General features: G+C 34.5%; 2 protein-coding genes across 4 annotated transcripts; both read right to left on the bottom strand.

Annotated features, from left to right (window-relative positions):
- Positions 1-197: 197 nt before the first annotated feature.
- Positions 198-19,920, bottom strand: LOC111403327 (glutathione gamma-glutamylcysteinyltransferase 1-like). The gene is made up of 6 exons (XM_023031787.1): positions 19,812-19,920; positions 17,551-17,789; positions 14,053-14,192; positions 1,872-1,923; positions 1,119-1,346; positions 198-995 (listed from the first exon to the last, which is right to left on the bottom strand). Exons 1-6 carry the CDS (start codon positions 19,918-19,920, stop codon positions 432-434), a joined length of 1,332 nt encoding a protein of 443 aa, XP_022887555.1. The 3' UTR covers positions 198-431.
- LOC111377874 lies at positions 3,036-12,354 on the bottom strand. 3 transcript variants are annotated; one of them, XM_023001139.1, is made up of 9 exons: positions 9,342-12,354; positions 5,441-5,495; positions 4,971-5,354; positions 4,673-4,851; positions 4,473-4,565; positions 4,282-4,386; positions 3,941-4,201; positions 3,394-3,698; positions 3,036-3,116 (listed from the first exon to the last, which is right to left on the bottom strand). In XM_023001139.1, the coding sequence occupies exons 4-8, from the start codon at positions 4,679-4,681 to the stop codon at positions 3,399-3,401; spliced, it is 768 nt and encodes a 255-aa protein (XP_022856907.1). In that variant the 5' UTR covers positions 4,682-4,851; positions 4,971-5,354; positions 5,441-5,495; positions 9,342-12,354; the 3' UTR covers positions 3,036-3,116; positions 3,394-3,398. The 3 variants fall into 3 exon arrangements, 2 of the variants coding, with proteins under 2 accessions (XP_022856907.1, XP_022856847.1); XM_023001079.1 differs by having other exon boundaries at positions 5,441-12,354; XR_002699788.1 differs by lacking the exons at positions 3,036-3,116; positions 3,394-3,698; positions 3,941-4,201; positions 4,282-4,386 and having other exon boundaries at positions 4,556-4,851; positions 5,441-6,779; positions 6,858-9,702; positions 11,525-12,354.
- Positions 19,921-21,158: the final 1,238 nt, after the last annotated feature.

Below are 21,158 nucleotides of genomic sequence, written 5' to 3' on the forward strand. Positions count from 1 at the left end.
GGGGGGGGGGGGAACACACACACACACACACTCTATAATCGGCTAGGAAAAGACCACAAGTTCCAGTTTAACATTATGAAGAGATATGAAAGTACGATAAGAACGATCGATCAAGTGAATAACACGAAGTGAATATCTATAATTTTTCAATAAACAGTAGAATTTATGTGCCCTTACATATGATGTTAAAAGCATAAATGAAAATGAATATTGTAGCTAAGCAGTTGGAAGGTTTCTATTTGACCACGAAGATATCCAACTGAATATAACCCAACACCCCAAATTTATTGGATATATGGTTTAATGTTTCAATGCCATCTTATTTTAAATGGTTAATGAGGAGTTTAAGAAATGAGTTGAACAACATAACCAACGCTTCAATTTTTTCTCAAATAAACAGATAAAACCCTCACTCTGGAACAATATGAAGGTTAAGAAAAGTTAAGAATGTAGTTCATTTGAGAGAATATAAGTGATATTGGTACCTCTTCTTGAAGTAAATGAGGAAGCTTCTCAGTGGAAACTAAGCCGGACATATCCTGCAAAACCTCGTAATCTTTGATACCCATCCATGCTTGTGGTGGCAATGCCAGCAAAAGTGCTGTCAAAATATCGTTGCTTGCAGGGTGCACTACGGAGTAACCACAGGAGCCAACACTGCAGCAGTTAGGCTCTTTTTGAGATAAAGGAACGACCATATCAACTCCTTGCTCTCCATTGCTGTTGACCACAGTCCCAGAAACTACTGTAACAGGCTTGTCGCCATTAGCCATGTAGCATCTCACACCTGTCTCCCGACAGCAAAACCTATCTGCCAAGCCCAATTTCCCAGTCAAAAACCCAGCCCCTTGACAGCAAACACTTGCTGCAATGTTAGGCAAACTATCTCTGAGACCAATAGTCTGTTTGATTTGGCAGGAAGACTTTTCTGAAGATAAAATATCAGTTACATGCTTGTAAAGTCCAGTCTCTTCTACTTGTTTCAACACCTCCTCCTGAAAAATTAAACAGCCATAGTGAATGAACTCAGAAAAATTTTAACATCCTGCGTTTTTAGATGAAAATTATGACCCAGAAGCCATTTGTTTTCCCTAATCACTATGTTTACTTGTTTTCACCTTGATAGCCACCCTTTCTTTCTCTTCTTGGCTAACACCTTGACCACCTTCCTCTTGTCTGCGAACCTCCGCCACCCACTTAATGAACTCTGCAAAATCTGATGGGAGAGACTTGAAAACAGTAGAGATGACATGTTTTACATCCTTCACATCGTTTGAACTTAACAGCACTGGAAGATCATCCATCAAGTACTTTGCAGTACTAACCCAACTTTCATGTTTGCAGCTCTGCCAAAAGTATCAAACAATGAAATAAAGAAGCTACCCCGGGGGAAGAAGAGAGAGAGAGAGAGAGACATGAGGATAAAACCTACCACCTATGTACACAAGATGTTCAAATAAAATGTCTACAGAAAATGTAAATTTTAGGTCAGAAAGTTTTCATTTATTTTTGAAGTCCTTCAGCTAAAGTTTCTCGATTTCATTAAATAGAAAAATATCTCATGGTATGCATCTTCACTGTGAACTTTAAAAAAAAAAAAAAAAATTCAATTAGTGCCTGCCCCATCTGATATTATATTTCCCATGTTGGTGCCAATGATTCATAGTTCAATATCAAGTAAAAGCATCTTATCAATATGTGATGTGAAAAGAAAGGATAAAAAGTTCTCAAAGAGTTATTCAGTTCTAATTTCAGTAATAAAAAATCTATTCTGCAAAAATATTGTAAATATATCTACAGAACTATGTGACTGTTAAATGTAGTTTTGATTACAAAGTTTAGTAATTTATTACTGGCTATTAGGATCATACCAGGGTATGAAGCAAAGATGATGCTCTCTGACGCCTAGATACAAGCATGAACCAGAAAATAATCAAGGTAACTGTAAAAAATACAGATTGGTGTTGGAATAAGTTTCAACTATGCGAATAGAAATGTTTACCAAGTCAAATACACCTGTAAATTGCAGATTAATAATATAAATCAAAAATGCATTAATTATGAGAATAAAGAATGTGAGAACTAGGATGCATAATAATTGAAGTTGAATTTTAATCTTATCAGTCACTTCCACTTTAACCTTTGAGTGCACTGTGTCTATGCTCCCACCATGTACTACACCAAAAATCACTTTTTGCAACGGGTAGAAAACGTTGCTGTAGACCTATTGCAACGTTCGCGCTTCTGTTGTGGGTTTCAATGTTACTGTAGAGCGAAGAGTTTCGGCAACGTTCTTTGCACATTGTCAAAGCTCTATTTTCTGCAACGTGCAATAAACGTTGCTGAAGCCTCTTTTTGCAACATTTACAGCACGTTGCCAAAACTCTGTTTTTGCAACGTTCAGCGAACGTTGCCTAAACTCTCTTTTTGCAACGTTCTTTGAACGTTGCCAAAGCCATCTTTTGACAACGTTTATGGAACTTTGCAAAAACCCTCTTTTTGCAACATTTATAGCACGTTGCCAAAGCTTTCTTTTTACAACGTTCATGCACGTCGCCGAAACTCTATTTTTGCAACATGCTATGAACGTTGCCAAAATCCTATTTTTGCAACGTTCACTGCGCGTTGCCAAAACTCTCTTTTTGCAACGTTTGTCGAACGTTGCCGAAACTCTGTTTTTGCAACGTTCTGTGAACGTTGCCGAAGCCATGTTTTGGCAACGTTCATGGAACGTTGCAAAAAAAGGGCTTAACAGCAAATGCCATTTTTTTTTTATTTTTTCCTCAATTATTTCACATTTTTTCTTTCATTGCAAACCTATGAATTCAAAACCTATTTAATATATATATACCCACAAGTGACAACAAAAATTCTAAGTACTTCATTTAAGTAACATGATCCCATATACAATATTACTCCATCAAAACACAATACATACTTCAACTCAAAAATACGCACCATCTAACCAAAGAGGTATGAAAAATGTCCAAATGTTGTGTAAACAATATATAACCAAAGCTTCAAATGAGTCCCAACCCATTCCTTTTACATAAACGAGATCCAAGAAGACACACAAAAAAACTTTGCTTTAGAACTCAGTTCGACTCCATGTAACTCTGCAAGAAAGAAAGAATATAACAACAAATTAATCAAAAATGGCAAACAATTAAGAAACAATACAATGTCCTCTTTTAAATGCAGAAATTGAATCATAACAAGAATACAAACTTATAATTAAAAACTTGATCGATTTTTTAAAAATAAGATCAATTTCTTGTGTTTTAGAGAAATAATTGTGCACTCATCGGTAATGCCATGAACAAACTTCCACCTTGATGGTTCTAAACACAAGTATGCATATGAATGAAAAAAATGTAGATATTTATAAAGTACCTTCGTCAAATAAGTCTAACACAGCTCTTCGGCCAAGCAACAGTACTTCTCATGGCTTCACTAAGAACTTGAAATTCATCTGTTGGTCTATATAAGGGCAACTGACTCATGTACACCTCCTCAACCCAAACCTTCCAACAATCTCGTCCTAGTGGCATGTGATGCACCTTTGCACTTGGATCTATTGATGCAATCTTCCCCTCTCCTACAATTTCCTCCTCCTCAAACATATACCAGTGCAATAGTTGACACTTTGCATTTTCCACTGGCGTAATACCTCCTTCCATACCACTTCCTTGTTGGGACTAGAAATTTGCAATAAAATAAAAATATTTTTAAAATTAGTATGATATAATTTGAATTTATATTGAACAAATAATAAATAATATACGATATAAAAACTTGTGGAGTAAAAGCACGTGAACTCAGGTCGTCCACATTTTTATTTTCATTCTGTAAAATAATACAAAAACTTAAAACTTATTAAAATGATAAGATATATTAAGTTACGCACAATATCATATTATATGTAATAGAAAAGTATAACCTGAGATAACTTCAGAAGTGCTTCAACCTTTTCTTCGAGTGCTTCCATCCTTACTGACTGAGTTTGTAATTTGCTCTCAAGTTCTCTCACCTTCTCACTGCTTTGTACATTTCCATCTACTTTTGATGGTGTAACCCCAAGTCCAAGTCCCCTTACTCGCCCACGACGCTCGGGACCTAAAATTCGAGCAGTAGCATCATCTCGAATAGAATTTTCGGCTGGTGTATCAGAAATTGACTCGGCACAATCTTCTATCTTCCTCTGCACTTATGAAACTTAAATATTACACTAGAAGCAGATACACACACAAACCCCCACACACACACATACAATACGCATACCAAAGTTTCAGCAACCGCTTCATTTATTGGCTTTCCATCCTTTCGAAGATGTCCATGAGTCCATACTCTCGTTCTCAATCCTTTTATATTTAGATTTTTTCTTTTCTACAACAACAATATTTTCCCAATCACGGACACCTATAAAAAATCAATAACGATACATAAAAAAATATAAATAGTTAGTATTGTACCAAATCGTGAGCCATGCATGAATAACCCTTTCGACCCATAGTATGGAGAAGCTTCTGAGTAGTTCTCATTTTGCTGAAATTAGAACTTCTTTTCTATTAAGGGAAAAAATATAAATCAACAATAATTGACTACAAAGTTTAAAGTCAATATGAAATTTTAACTTACTTGAAAATCAACAGAAAGAGTATCTTCTACAAACTTTTCCCATGCTTTTTCAGAGTTTATATTCTTCGGTCTAAGAAGGGCAATAACGCGTTTTCTATTCATGGCGGATGGTACTTGACATTTGATTTCTTTTCTTGATTTGAATGTCCTCCAATATGTTCCCATGCATTGAAATGTCATTTTTTGATGGCAGTCACTGACATTGAATCTTTGCTATATTTATCACAAATATAAAAAATGGTGTCAAGCTTTGAATGAAAATGGCAGTGAAGCTTTGAACAAAACATAGTATAACGAATAATGTATGTACGTTTCATATGAAATAAACGTACCTGTATAAAATTCCAAAGTTCAATTTTTCTGTTGTCATCCACTGAAGGCCAATTTTTAATAACTACTAGCACATATTCTCATACTATGACTCTGGCTATGCTGACAAATTTATCAGAGTTACGGTCAACTACTTGCTCGAATTCATTGAATTCAAGGTCTATCTTCTGATAGTTATTTTCAGCAACTATTTTCAAATGTGTTGGACCTCTTTTCTTTTTTGTAGCATCTACACTTGTCGAAGCCATGTTTTGATCACCAGTAATTGGAGTAGACAGGGTACATGTAGGTTCACTAGAAGGTCGTAGTCTCTTATTTGTCTCCCGAATTGCAACAGCAATTGCAGCGCTTCGTCTTTCAGAACTCTTAGAAATTTGCTTATTTGACTTAAAGAATGCAACATGAAAAATGGCAGAAAGTTAATTTTTTTTCAAAAGTTACCATCTTAAAAAGTGTATTGAAATGCACTCACCTTAGCTTTATCCATCATGTGTATATTTAATAATGTCACCTGGTTCCAAAAAAATCTACTCGAGAGAGTACGAATTTGCAAACAATAAGAGAAAGAGAAAGAGAATGAGATTCAAAGTTCTACTACTTGTAATATAAACAATTATATGTATAAAGACAGTTACCAAACTAATCAATTTATATATCACATAATATGCCTTCAACATCTATCCTTGCAAAATTCTCATCCTCCTCATGATTGTCTTCAAGTTGTGTTACATTCAATGGAATAGTTGCCCCATGAGAAGCATCTTCTTCCATATCTAACGCGTGAAAGTCTCTTGATGATGCTTGCAAAACAACATACCAATTAAATGTTTCATTCTCCATAGAATAAAAAACTTGTTTCGCCTGTGATGCCAAAATGAAAGGATCATTTTCAAATTGTCCCTGTCCCTGATGAAGGTTAACCAAAGTGAATTCATCTTCCTTCTTTATTCCATTCACAATATTTGCCCAATCACACCACAATATTGGAATATGAAATGTATTGTAGTCAAGCACTATAATAACGCGCAAAACTCCATAATAAAGAACTTTCCCAACAACATGTGCAGTATCTTTTGCACTAGATCTACATATGGTTGTTGCTTCAACTAAGATGCCACTGTTTTGGCGAGAGTTTTCGGCATCTTTAGTGTGAAATTGAAATCCATTTATTGCAAAACTGGAATATGACATAGACTGACATCTAGGGCCACGTGCAAGCCACTTTAAAGTATTCGAAACATTGTCCAGCAACAATTGGCCTGTAATCTGTTATTATTATAAACACGTTAGGAATGAGAGAATAAACAACAGAATTAAACACTAATCTTGTCGATATATGTACTTCAACTTTATTGTGCAACCAGGTAGCAAACGTGTCAACATGTTTCTTATGAAACAAATTCTCATTTCTTCCAAGTCGTTTGTCAGAACTCTTGAGTTCATCCATATGCATCCTAAGTAAAAAACAATATATCAAGAAATCCCAAAGAACTTAAAATCTCAAAAAATATATACTTCACGAACATACTGTACGTATGGAGCCACTTCTACACTTTAGCAATACATAGCAATGGGCAACGTTCAACATCTCATCAGATAGTACAAGTGGCTTCCCTTTAGAAATTGGATGCCCTGCAACTAAGAAGTCACTCTCATACTCTTCATTGCGTGCAGTCTTAGAGCCGATTGCAGATGCTTGTTTTATGTATTTGCTACAAAACATCGCATTTTCTTCAACAATATATCGTTCAGCTATGCACCCTTCAGGTCTTGCATGATTCATAACATATCCTTTCAACACTTTCATATACCTACACATTTTTCAAAAACATAATAAAATAGAAATCAATTTGATAGTGGATTTAATTTTTGGGAATAAGGAGTACTACCTCTCAAATGGGAACATCCAACGATATTGAATTGGTCCACATAGACGAACTTCTCTTCCAATATGAATTGTTAAATAAACCATTATATCGAAAAAGGAATGTGAAAAATACCTTTCCAACATGCACAAAGTTTCAGAAACATCGTCTTCTAAAATTTCAACCTTATTCCTATCTACAACTCCTTGACAGATTTCATTGAAAAACGAACACAATTTAAAAATGGAGTTCCTTGGTCCTTTAGGAAGAAGTCCTCTCAATGCAACTGATAGTAATTGTTGCATTAAAAGGTGACAATCATGAGGCTTCAGTCTAACTATCTTACATTCTTCCACTGAAATGCAATTTGCAATATTAGAACCATAACCATCAGGTAATCTCAAGGTAGCAAGCCTTTTGCAAAACATTTGTTTTTCTGCTTTTGATAAAGTGTGAGGAGCTGCAGGTAAGTAAAATTTATTTCCTCTACTCTCAGGATGTAGATCATGCCTAATATTCATAGCTTCCAAGTCCTTACGACAGTTAATGCCATCTTTCGATTTTCCTTTCAAATTCAAAAGTGTATTAATGATGCTCTGATAAATATTCTTTTCCACGTGCATCACATCCAAATTATGACGTATAAGCAAAGTATGCAAACCAAACATTACTTGTGTCATGAGATACTACACGCAATTAGATGTATTAAAAAAAGGAAATGACATAACTAGAGTTACCTTCCAATATGGTAGTCTGAAAAATATTGACTTTTTCTTCCATGTTACATTGGATTGAGTCGTATTCTTCTTTCTCTTTCGCTTACCACTTTTGCCCCAATCATTTACAATTTTATCAACTTCACTGGAATCTTCTTCACCAGTTTTTATCTTTGGCCTAATGCCATTTTCAATATGTCCATCAAACCAGCTCCTTTTCATGCGAAATGGATGACTTAATGCAAGAAATCTTCTATGTCCCATGTATGATAACTTGCTACAATGTGACAACGATACTGAACATGTATGTTCACGACAAATGGGACATGCAATTTTTCCTTTGACGGACCATCCAGACACATTTCCATAAGCAGGGAAGTCATGTATTGTCGACATCAAAATGTAGACTTTACAACTGCATCATAGATCTCAACCCCATCACTCCATAACAATATTAAATCGTCTATAAGTGGTGCCAGATAAACATCTATGTCATTACCTAGCTGCTTTGGTCCTGGGATTAATAAACTCAACATCAAATTTTCCTTCGACATGCATGATGAGGGAGGTAAGTTGTATATAGTTAAAATAATTGGCCAACAACTATATTTAGAGCTAAGATCTTTGAAAGGATTGAATCCATTGGTGGCAAGACCTAATCTAATACTTCGAGGATTTGATGCAAAATGTGGCCACTTTCTGTTTATCATTTCCCACCCCAATGAATCAACCAGATGCCTCATTTTACCATCTAAACTCTTATTATTTGAGTGCCATCTAAGTTGTTTTGCAATCTCTTCTATTTCAAACATTCTCTTAAGTCTTGGTATGATAGGGAAATAACGCAAGACTTTTGCTGGAATGTTTTTTTTTTTTAACTTTCTTAGTTTGTTGGTTAACTTTCCATCTTGAGCAACCACATTTTGGACATAATTCAGCATGTTCAAGCTCCTTCCTATATAGACAACAATCATTCAAGTAAGCGTGTATCTTTTCATAGCCAAGATTAAATATATTCACAAGTTCTTTCATCTCATAAAATGAGTTAGGAAGTGTATTATTCTGTGGTAGCATGTCCCGCACAAGATTTATGAGTTCATCGAAACTACTATCGGATAAACCATGTGTATCTTTATGTTTAAACATAGCAACTGAAGCTGACATCTTCGTAAATGCCATACAACTAGGATACAAAGGGGTTTCTGCATCACTAACTAAACGTTGAATGTCTTCCTCTATTCCATCATCAGGATTTTCAGAATCTACATCATGTTGCGTATATAAGTCCCTAAACATCCTACATGACTCGGCATTTCTACGTCGACCAAATTTGATTTACTTGGCATTTCTCCATGAAATACCCAATCAGTGTATGTAGGATCCATACCCTTAATAATTAAATACTCATGCACTATTTCACAATTGTGATGCTTTAGATTTCTACACTTGATACATGGGCATCCTATCATTTCTGACTTTAGAGTTTCACGAGCTAGTTCTACAAACTTCCGTGCTCCATCTCTGCATTGTTCTGAAAATCTATAACAACAATACCGTTAAAAAATTTATATTATTGTTTAAATTTTGAAAGTAGATTTATAAGATTTTATTTCGGATAGTGACATTGATAATTGTAGCCATTCTTTGTCCATTATGATACTATCAAACATTGAACAACAACAATTCAAATTGTGAACTAAACTTGGTAATTTGCAACACAAGCAAATGTGTGAGAGCATAATATTCATATTGAAAGGAAAGTAGATTAGAGTAAGTCTCCTGAATGTCATACCTGGTATTCTGCTTCCACGAGAACGCAGTCTAATGAATAAGATTGTTGAAAGCAAGCTGTAATTTTACAAAAGTTTAGACAAGAAAAGAATTTTTGTGAGCAAGGCATGAAATCAAACACCATATTCTAAATATTGCCTAGTTTAGCAGTCTTTACAAGAAATAATCAAGATTTTACGATATGGAAAAATTATAAAATGAAAGAAAAAAAGGAACATTACCCTTTGATAGGCAAGGCCAGCCACAAGTCCAACAATACTTACACGATGATGAATTGTATTGTCAAGCTTCACATGTTTGTCAAAAAGACAGCATACTAAATCATAGATTATATAAGCAACTGTCACTGCTAGGGTTTGCATCTGTTTCATGTCCAATAAAATCAATATTACATTGTCGCAAGAACTCATAGGACTGGGACTGGTATATGTTGTCTAATACTATGTAAAAACATACCCTTAACTGCTAGTAATTAAATCCAATACAGAAATTTTTATTCAAAAATATTCATGACAAATTAGAAACATGAAGAAGGGCACACAAGAATCTGAAAGAAGAACCCTTAAATTTGAATAATAATAATTTCAAATATTGTACCCTTTATTCTCTTCATAAGTGTATGGTTAAAATGTTCAGGTGGAAAATGTTTAAATTTCAAATATTGTACACAAGTCCACGTCTCACTCACAAAACCAACTTCTGCCCAATTTGTGTTCTTCTTTTGCGCAGTAAGTTCTCAAATTGCTTTACTTTTCTTCTTCTTCTTCAAAAGTGCACATTTTACGTTCTGTAATCTCTTATAAGTTAAAACCCCATAATTGCATTGGAAGTGTGAAAGGAGAATGTTTTGATGTTGAGACAAAAAATTTAAATAGTACACAGCAAAGTTAATATAACCATCGGATCCCCAGCAGATCGACTGTATGAGGAACTATTTTGATGTCCCATCGCCGTTCTCTAAGTTTAAATTACACAATAAATAATAAAAGTTAATTAGATAATTCATTGTACTTGTCACATACTTTTGACAAGAAAAGTTAAAACGTGTTTAGTGATAAAATCTTTAATTATTATTGCTTTGTTGGTGAACCTTTTAAAAATTGAGTTCTGTGCAATAATAGAAACTACATTGATGAAGATCAATACTAAAGCATGAATTGGATCTATAGCAATGCCTACTTGATTAAAGATTGTGATGCGTGTACGATCTTAATTATTCATAAAATTATAAATAATAGACTATGAGACAAAGGAATAAGATGTAATAATCAAATAGCTAGAACGATATCTCTTAAGATCTCAACCAACCTAAATAATATTTCTATAGGATACACTCATAACATTTTAAAAAATAATATTGATGCTCCTAAGTGATGCTTGACTTGATCAACACAAGAATGCAAAAATAGAAATATAATTTAATAATCGACTTAGGCACTGTAAGTCAGACAAAAGCATCATCTCAATAACATAAAGAAGAATGACTTGCTATGAAAGTCTTTTCATACTATACCTTTGAGAAACATTTCATTTGTATTCAAAGTAACATAAATAAAAGATTAGAGATTGACCCATCCATCTCCGACTGTTAGCTAATTCCTCTATAGAACTAAACTCATAAAATTTAAATTTGTGCAACAATTTACAATTTCAATTTTCCACTCCTTTCTAATAGAGAATGACAATCTTAAGAGGGGAATGGAGTAAGTTGAAATACACAACTTTCTGATAGAGAGTGACTTTCTTATGAGGGTAATAGTACAAGCAGTATAACAATTTACAATTTCAATGCTAAACTTGCAACATCATTGCTGAGAATGACCATCTGAAGAGGGGAATAGTACAAACAGTGTAATTATACCAATCAAACATAGTCTGAATGATGAAGAGAATCATGGGTAGCAACGAGGACCCCATGATATATAAGGAAGTCAATGCTAGGTAGCTGGAAATTTGCTAACCAACCTATTTAAAAACAACAAGGATAAGCAGAGATACGACTTGTCAAAAACAAATTGATTTTCATGGTGAATCAGCTCATAAAATGGTGCGGTAGCTCGTGAACTCTAGCTATGAAAAATTGATTTTGGTTTCAATCTACAATTTCAATTGAACCAAGAACCAACGAAAAGTCCAACACTGAATCCAAAGTTAGAAACTTAATAACAGGGATAAGATTAATACCTGGTGAGGAGAAGACTAGGAAGCCAAAGGGCATACTGGGCAGCTCCAATCTTGAACAGAAAGAGAAGCCAAAGTTACTGCTAAAGAAGTATGTATTGTGGAAACAACTCGATTACAGAAATTAAATGAACATTTTGGAAAGACCCTTCTTGTTAATAAGAATAATGTCGTCCAAGAGATTACACCAACTCGTGCCATGTTAGATGTAATTAAAAGCAAAGAGGAGATATGGAAAGTGGAAAAGAGGAAATAAATTCAGGCAAAATGAAGCAAATTATCGAAAGTGCATAACCCTAACTCCTATAACAACTCTGTCAAATTAGGGCTTTAAACTTGCATGTATATACCTTGCAGGAAGGGGCTTAGGTGGGGCCCATTTAAGAGTCTCCATTCTCGAACCCGTTGATCGATTCTAGGTCGGAGGTGTAATAATAATCCTCTTTGCTGCCATTCATATAATCCCCCATCCTCAAATATCTGTTGCTTTATCAATACATGTGGGAGTATTTACAAATAAAGGATGAGAATATTCAAATCTGATTACTCACTTGCCGGGCATAATCGGCGAGATCGAAACGAATTTTCCAGCGGCACAGGGTATAGGTATAGGTATAGGAAACGAAAAAGTTGGCTTCAGCGTGGAGTCTTGAAAATCTGGGCCTTTTTGAAGAAAGTTGGTCGGAGATTAGAGACCTAGGAGAAGTCGACCGCCGCCGACTGCGAGAGTGGATAGACGGAGAGAGACACGATAAGTTACCATTGTTTTGTTTTAATTTCAATGAAACCAATTCCAGGCCAGTAAATGGGTGGGCTGTGCAGTTGGGCTTCCATCTGGGTTTGAATGTTCCAGGCTTTAAAAAATATATATATATTGGGCCTATTGGAGCCCAAAATTCAGTGACACTAATCAACGGCAATGTTCATTAAACGTTGCCAAAACTAATCAATGGCAACGTTCAATAAACGTTGCTAAAACATATACAGCAACGTGCATTGCTCGTTGCAAAAACTACTTAACAACAACATTTACCGAACGTTGCTAAAACTAATTAACAGCAACGTTCGGATGGGCGTTGCTAAAACAAGTGACGGCAACGTGTATTGCCCGTTGCCAAAACCAATCAATGGCAACGTTCAGTAAACGTTGCCAAAACTACTCAATGGCAATGTTCGCTGAACGTTGTTGACACTAATCAACGGCAATGTTCGTTAAACGTTGCCAAAACTATTCAACGACAACGTTCAATGAACGTTGCTAAAACATCTACAGCAATGGTCAATGCACATTGCCAAAAAAAAACATAAAACAACGGTCTTTGAACGTTACGAAATGGGGTATTAGCAACAACCACTCAAAGAACGTTGCTAAATCTTACTTTTCTCAACCAATGGCAACATGCATTTGTTGAATGTTGCAATAAATCTCTTTTAGCAATATACAATTGGTGAATGTTGCCATTGAAATGTTGTAAAAGGTCATTTTTCTTGTAGTGATGACTTCCTAAGGCGAAAGCCTCAAGGCATGAGCATCAAGGTGACTGAGGTATGCTCTTTTAGTTTTACCCTCATTATTTGTCTTTACCAGCATCAGCTCTAGGCTGAATGTTTTATGGCCCAGAAACTTTTGAAGAGTTTTTGACAAGTTTGCAAATACAGCCCAACTCTAGAAATCAAAATAATAATAATAATAGTAGTAGAAAGGAAGATACTAATTAGAGAAGAGAACAAGTGGAGCATGGCCCTAGCCCTCTACTTCTACAAGAGATTGACAACTTTGCTTCTCTTTATTTTATATTTTCCTTTGGAGTGAGGCTTAGTTTTTTCATTTATATTGTTGTTGTTGGTGTCTTCCTTTCTTTTTTTTTTTTTTTTTTTTTTTTTTTTTTTTTTTTTTTTTTTGTTTTGTTTCCTGTGGGTTTTGCTATTATAAAGTTAGAGCAAAAAATATTTCTGTCGGTCATTTGTTTCATTTGTTTTTTACTTTTAGTTCACCTGCGGAGTATGGTCGTGTTATGCGACTACTACTTCGTTAATATATTGTTAGCTACACTGTGATCTATTTTATGTTTCTAGTCACAAATTCGACTTCTAAATGTTTTATTATGTACTTCTTCGGTGATTTATGGTTTATAACAAGTTTAGTCTTTTTATAATATTTGAATTGTTTTAATGGTTTACGTTGAAGCTTATGCTTCAAAATGCCTCAGGGTTTCCACCTCATATTGAAAGCTAAACACCTTGATACCCAATTTACCCTTTTCAATACTGATTGATTTATGAATGAATATGATGGCATTTTCAGAAGTCAGAAAAGTTCTATTATAACATAATTTCTAAAATATGAATGGTTAGGTATGATTCTGCTATCTGCTTCAGAATCTTGTATTTCTAGCTCCATCAATTTTTATGGCGTAAAGTTACTATAAACAGATAATAAGTGCCAGTAAGTTATCGTCTGATACCTCTGTACAAGGCAAACAATATAATATCTCAGAAAAAAGACAATTCGGATATGCATTTACACATACCCTCTATGTAGTCCAGTTGCTTCATCAACAATACTCATGGCTTTCCAGAGAAGAGTGAGTGGAACCCAAACATCTAGAATAAGAGCCATATCCTTCCCAGCATCATATCCACCAATAGGTGAAAAGTGACCAGTTCCAGTCTGCAATATACACATTTGTCAATTTATTACAAGGCAAAAAGCTATAAAACCTACCCAAACTAGAGGGTAATTCTCCAAAGCGTAATCAACAGAAATAATCAATTAACATATCAGCTGTCTAGAGAGAGTAGTGAAGAGAAAGGCAGAGAGAGAAACAAAATGGCATACATCTGAATTACCAAAAGGATAGTGAGGAGAGTCACATGCACTTAACATCATTGAGCACCATGTGAGACAGGCTCAATATGTGCACACGAAGATTTAACTATTGTGATTGAGCTGTGAATAAAGAAGAGATGATTATCCATTTAAGAGTTATCGCATCCAAAGACTATTCAGAAGTAAACTAGTGAAGCAATGCTCTATGTCAATTAGTCAATATCTTTCAAGGAAATATAAAGAAATCACAATCAAAATCAAAGTCGAGGTAATAAATATAATAACATCTTTCTATACAAAATGGAATCGAAGAAACATGAAAAGCAACAATAACAAGACTTGATATAACACCCAAATTCCCGTCACTGGCCATAATTTTTTATTTGACTTGCAATAAAATTTAAAGTTCAGAGACAAAAATGAAAATGTTTCAACTTTTTGGGAGATAAAATGTATTGGATAAAATTTTAGTTTTGTCCATGCTGTGAACGGTATATTGGGCAACTAAAGTGAATTGTAGAAGTAATATAGCCCCCGTTTGGCTCCCATTATATTACATTTCATTTTTCTCTTTTATTTTCAATCACACAATCTTCCATAAAATAATATTGCACGTAAACCAAAAAAAATTCTTCTTTTTCAACCACTCATTTAAAAAAAAAAAACTATTCCACCCATTTTCATTTCAAAAAATGGGAGCCAAGTGGGGGGATAAAAGGTGGTCAAGTGTCAATTAGGAATGAAAGGAAGAAAGAAAATTCGGACGATTGGATAAACATTTTTTTCATCTTATGTCAAGTGAATGCAATCAAATAAAAATCAAGTATTAGAGTATGTTTGGAAAGTGTTAATAAATTATAAACAGATAAATTGAGCGATGGAAAAGTGGATATTACTTGTGGGTCATAGGAAATGTTGCATATAAAGTGATGGACACAAAGTGTTTTTCTTTACGGTGTTTATAAAGACATCCCCAAGCATAGGTTTAATAACGTATTTATTTTAAAGTAAGAATACAGAAAATTATTATCTTTCTTGGAATGAACAATGAAATGATATATTTGATATATACGTATATGACAAGCTATATATATGTGTGTGTGCACGCGCGCGCGCGTGTGAGTGAGTGAGTATAAAGTCATATTTATTTGTCTTGCATGGAATTAGCAATACAATCAAATTAAGACTTGCCATGCACAAACCTAGACACAACCCGATAAAACATATACTACACACAACACCATCTCAATACACATCTATTCTTTCATCTCTCTCTCACACAATTTGTTTCTGTTGACACACTAAAAGTGCAGTCCAAATCAAATAGTCCAAAGAGTGAAGCCTAATTGGAGAGTCCAGGATAAAGGTCCAAACAGGATTATTGATAAATGCAGTGGAAGCCTAGGAACACAGTGACATCATTGCCCAAGATTGCAAGACGCCCAAAATCTAAGCGAATGGAGTGCCTTACAGTCGCCCAGAGCGATGACCCCGTTCTTGCCCAAATCTTCAAATCGCCCAGGATCTTAGCAAATATAAAATATTATGGTTGTCCAGAATAGCAGTTATTAAAGTAGTTATTGAGTAGTTTTATCACATTCCACGATTCAAGGAGCCCAGTTGAAGGTGATTGAACGACAAAGAGTAATGGCAGCAGTTAGAGACGGCAGTTCCATGACAAGTTAGCCACCATAAAGAAAGTGGGTAGTTATAAAATAATCAAGCAGTTTCCAAACGGTTTGTCACGAGGAAGTCATCAAGGGAATATAAAAAGGAAGAGAAGACATAGAATAAGACACCACGAATCAAACACTCTCAAACAGAGAATAAGTAATTTTAATTTCTTAGCTTAAATTTAAACACTTCTTTTAACACTCGTGTGCTTGCGCCCCTTGGAAGCATTCCGTTTATTTCCAATTGTAAATCATCGCCAATAAAACACCCATTTTTGGAACTTTATCTCAAGAGGTATATTCCTTACACAATCGTCTGCCCCCTTTTTTAATTGTTAGCGACTACTTGGGCGAAACAGTTTCATATAGTTTAAGGAAAAGTCAAAGCAAGCGCTCAAGTTTTCATCAATATTCCTTTTCTCCTACGCATCTTTAATAGAGTTTTCAAGTTCTGTCATGCTAAACAAGTTACCTAGTATTAGCAAAGTTTCTTTCTCCGTACTTTAATTTTGTGCAGCATTCCAATATATTATGATATGTAAGATGCACTCGAGTCATAGTACTATGCGTGAATTTCGAGCCTATGAAGGATTGGCTTTGAATTCACATTTCTCCACTTGTAAGTTATGATTATGTGGTATTCACTAATTAGACTACGCTGAATTTACTTCGCTTGCTCTTGTTTATTGAGATTTATGTCGCTCTTCTCATTTCCTAACAAGAAATTAGTGATTTGTAGTTATTGAAACAAGGCATGGCTAGCTGATGGAAAATGAGAGAAGACCTTCAAACTTATAGTTTTTTTTTATTATTAGAGAAAAGGAGATGAAAAACTTTTTAAGTTCTCATTTTCAAAGATTACCGAAATTTTTGAAGTCCATAAATTTACAAAGTTATATGATAAGTCGTTTCTTCCTCTTAAATATTTTTACATTTTAAGAAGAATGTCTTAGAGACACCCGAGTCCTAAGGCCAAGGGTGTCAAGCTTTATGGATGAAAATTTGAAGTGAACAAAATAATCCCATAGCAACTCCGACTAACCGACGAATGGGGCTTTTGAAGAAGTTATAGCCGACATAGGCGATCTTTTAGCAGCATAGCTGCCGCACATAAGGCATTACTATCTTTTCATTAATTGAGAAACTTAATGGCTGACTAGCTGCCAGCACATGGCACAGGCTTCAGAGAATTAACTTGTGAGCACAACTTAGAACCTAGCAAATTTTTTGAATAACAATATATGCTGTCTGACTGCCCAACAAATTTCTTTCATTTCTCTCTTTTTTCTTCTCTCTAAAGAAAGAATAGAAACATCATTACTGAAGTCAATGGAGAATATTACATTAGAGTTAGCACTTAGTAACATAGTAGGTGATAGTCACAATAAGAATAGCATGAGTAGCTCATATAACAAAGAATAGATGTTCCAAGAGATCAAGGTGCATTTGCAAAACTTAGAAAAAGGCAAAAAGGTCATGTGAGATGAAAGAAATTAAATAAGCAAACTAGAAGTTACATACTTAACCTGATTGAAAGCTCCTCTATGATATGATGAGATCACATGACAATCATATGAAGTTGAGCATGACACTACATATCTACGAAATTCATCAATAGTGCTTTGGTTTGCGCGAAAAGCTTCAACATTAGCTCCTGCACATTGAGCCAAACATACCACCTTCCCAAACGAGATGTCTTTATCTTTAACCTTTTCCAAAGGCTCGCAGCAGTCCAACATAGATTCAACAAACCATCTCCAAGGCCCTTAGTTGGACTTATTTGCCCCTTGAGGAAATGAAATTCCCAGACTTGTCTTTAATTAATGATGATTTGACAAGATGAAAAATTTGTACAAAATGGTAGATAGATATCAAATCAAACCCAACTAACCAATACTCCTACTCCCACTTTCTAACCCAATCTGACCAACTCCAACTTTATTCCCTTCCACAAAGCCACGATTTTCTCCCCCTCATTATCTAAACTTAGTGTATATTTTCACAATTCCCATCTAGATCAATTTTATCAATGATGCATTTATTGTTTATTAATAAACCTATCATCTACGTGACTAATTATATATTTTTCAATGAAATGCGCCTTGTGTAAGTGTTATGCCCTAGATCCAATCAATTTAGAATGTAAACACTTTTAATATGTTTTAATGCATTTAATTTTGGAAAGATCTATTATTTATTTAAATTAAATTTTTGATAAATAATATTAAATAATAGAGTCCGAAGATCCAAGTTTAAGTGATTTGTTAATCACAAGTAGTTGTGATTGTGAGATACAAATTATGTATGATTGGATCTTGAATAAACCGTGGTCATAGGTAATAACGAAATACGTATATCGTTAATACAGATAGACCATCAAGTGTGTCATTTTTTACTTGTGAAGTAAGTAGCTGATCTCACGAGCTAAAGTGTGGTGACACTTAAATGAATACGTGGATGTTTTGTTATAGAACAAAATATTGGAGAACCGCTAAGAGATTCTACATGGATAACTATCTGAGTGTCAATGTTTAATCTCTAACATTCAGTAGTGCAATTGGTCCTATGACTTGAGGTCATCATAGTGCCTTGTATGAAGACAGTCATGCTTTGATGGTGTTGCCTGTTGCTCTGCCAAGGGCCGCTAATACGACATCGTTCAGGTATGTCAAGAACCATATGAAGGATGTGAATGACCAATAGAGGATTCGTCACTCTTAGATAGTAAGAGATTGTGATCTACATTTCGTTCAATTAAGTCAATAATGAAATCCTTGGCCAAGGTATACATATAAGTCGAAAAGGAGTTTTTGACTCATATTGACTAAATAATAGAATGAAAGATATGATCGATAATCGAGATTAACATACTTTTGTATCTCGTAGTTGATCGGATCATATTGACGAAGGGATTATAATTTCATGGTAAACGAACAATTTTGATTTTTTCATACCACATGACATTTCCCGTCACATGTGTTGCCCTGATACATTGCTAGATGTCAATCTGGGACGGCGAGTTTGAATTTGTGATAAATGAAAAGGGTGTTTAATTTATCAATTTTTATTATATCAATATAATATTTCACGTCGTTAGGCATCGTGGTCGAGAACCTGATGGATCACACACAAAAGAGAATTGGAAGATTGCAAATTGCCAATTAATTAATTTAACAATCGTTGGATAAATTAATTAATTGGATTGGTTATTTTTATCCCCGAATTAATTAATTGGATTAATTAATTCACTGACCGGGTTTAATTAAATGGATTAATTAAATATTGGACCGGACCAAGTCGAGCCCGTTTGGGTTTATATAAATACATGACTAGGGTTTAAGATCCATATTGTTTTCATAATTCTTGCTGGCACAAGAGGAAAAATCCTAGCAGTTGTAGTCTATTCTCTGTGTGGATTGCATTGGAAGCTGGACAATTGGATAGCTGTGGAAGGCAGATTCAAGTTGCTGGAGCAAAGATAACGCAAAGGAGTTTGCAAAATTCATTAAAAGGTATATTTCTCACCACAATTCTTATCTAAATACAAATATAAATCCTGGTGGGAATTAAAACTGTTTATTTTCGCTGTTCATGTTTGAGTAAATTTCCAACAGTGGTATCGAGCTAACTTTGTATTTGTTTGGAATTGATTTACATATTGAATAAATTAAAGGTTGATTTAATCATGTTTATCCCTGAATCTAGCAATTATAGTTTTTAATTTTATTTCTTCAGAATCAGATTTTGAAAAAAAAAATTTGGATCGTAGTGTCGACAACGCGCGTGCCACCGCCGCTCACAGAGGCACGCTGCTGCATCACTGCAGGCGCTATCTGTAGCGGCAGCGATGTCGCTGCCTGTAGCAGCCGCTTCGCTGCCGCTACTACAGGTGGCATCGTCCCTGCCGGCTATTAGGCGGGGCGGTGCCGATTGTAGAAGAAAAGAAGTTTTTTTTTCATCCAAGGTTTGGTTGGAGGCGGGGGCTTCAATTGTAATTAATGTAATTGCAAGCCCCTGCTTGCAATTTCTGAAGGGGTCAATTTGCAATTTTTTAAATGGAGAGCTTTTCTGCACTTTACGAATAATGAAGCCCCTGTTGTTAAATTTTAAATTGGGTCAAATTTGCAATTTCAAAAGGTGTTTTAACATTTGTATTTTAAAATTGGTTTTAAAATGATGTTTTAATTGGGTTTGACCCATACCCTAATTTTGACCCAAAATTAAAATTTATTTAAAATTTGACGACTTTTATATTTTGTTAAAATTAGATTTTAACTTAAATATTTAATTTTGACCCTTAATTGAATTTTTATGTTATTTGGGAATTTTGTCCTAAATTAAAATATTAATTCAATTTTATTAGAGTTGAACTCTAATATTATATTAATTAAAATTTAATTTCAATCAATACCACTTCCCCATGCAAATTAAAATTTAGAGTACGACTCTAATTTAATAATTAATTAAAATCCGATTTTGATTAAATTACTTCGCCCAATAGTTATGGAATTAGAGTTGAACTCTAATTCAGGAATTAGTTGAAATTTGATTTTAATTAAATAGGTCCGCCATATAAGTTAATTGATTAATATGATTAATTAATCATTTAATTATTTCGATCCAAAATTTTAAATTAGTTTTGATGACTATAATTGCTAGATTTATGAGACACAGCATATAATATTAGATATTATACATAGAAGACATTTATGTGATGAATGTTTATTTATGGATGATTATGGACTCGACCACATAGATGTGTTGAATGGTTGATTTACTTCTTGTTGTTTTATGGGCCTGCGAGCCCTTAATTATTTTGGACCTGCGAGTTCAATGTTATTATTGTTGTTATGGGTCTGCGAGCTCTTTATTATATTGGACCTATGAGTCCGATTTCTTTTAGGCCTCTGTGCCAACTAGTATATGATACCTGTTGCAGTTTGACTACTTAAAGGCATAAGAAGAGGTGGAAACCATGGAGATGCTGCATTGGTGTTGTTCCAATGTTGTACCCCTTAGGAATTGACCGACTAGTTTTCCCTTTGGCTCGGGAAAACTACATAGAACAAGTCCATAATCATCCATACTATTATTTATATATATTTATTCGCATAGTTGATGTATGTTTAAATAA

This window comes from Olea europaea, chromosome 1 (assembly GCF_002742605.1).
Source record: "Olea europaea var. sylvestris chromosome 1, O_europaea_v1, whole genome shotgun sequence".
Taxonomy (NCBI): domain Eukaryota; kingdom Viridiplantae; phylum Streptophyta; class Magnoliopsida; order Lamiales; family Oleaceae; genus Olea; species Olea europaea.

Bases quoted from the DNA above. Each gene is read 5' to 3' on its own strand.
- LOC111377874 (XM_023001139.1), bottom strand. The intron at 4,202-4,281 runs GTATGCGTATTG...TCATAAGTGCAG, and splicing joins AAGCGGTTGCTGAAACTTTG to AGGAAGATAGAAGATTGTGC. The intron at 3,699-3,940 runs GTTATACTTTTC...GCAAATTTCTAG, and splicing joins CACTTCTGAAGTTATCTCAG to TCCCAACAAGGAAGTGGTAT.
- LOC111403327 (XM_023031787.1), bottom strand. From the start codon at position 19,920: ATGCCACCTGTAGTAGCGGCAGCGAAGCGGCTGCTACAGGCAGCGACA. The intron at 1,347-1,871 runs GTATGATCCTAA...TACTTTTGGCAG, and splicing joins CATCTTTGCTTCATACCCTG to AGCTGCAAACATGAAAGTTG. The intron at 996-1,118 runs GTGAAAACAAGT...TTAATTTTTCAG, and splicing joins AAGAAAGGGTGGCTATCAAG to GAGGAGGTGTTGAAACAAGT.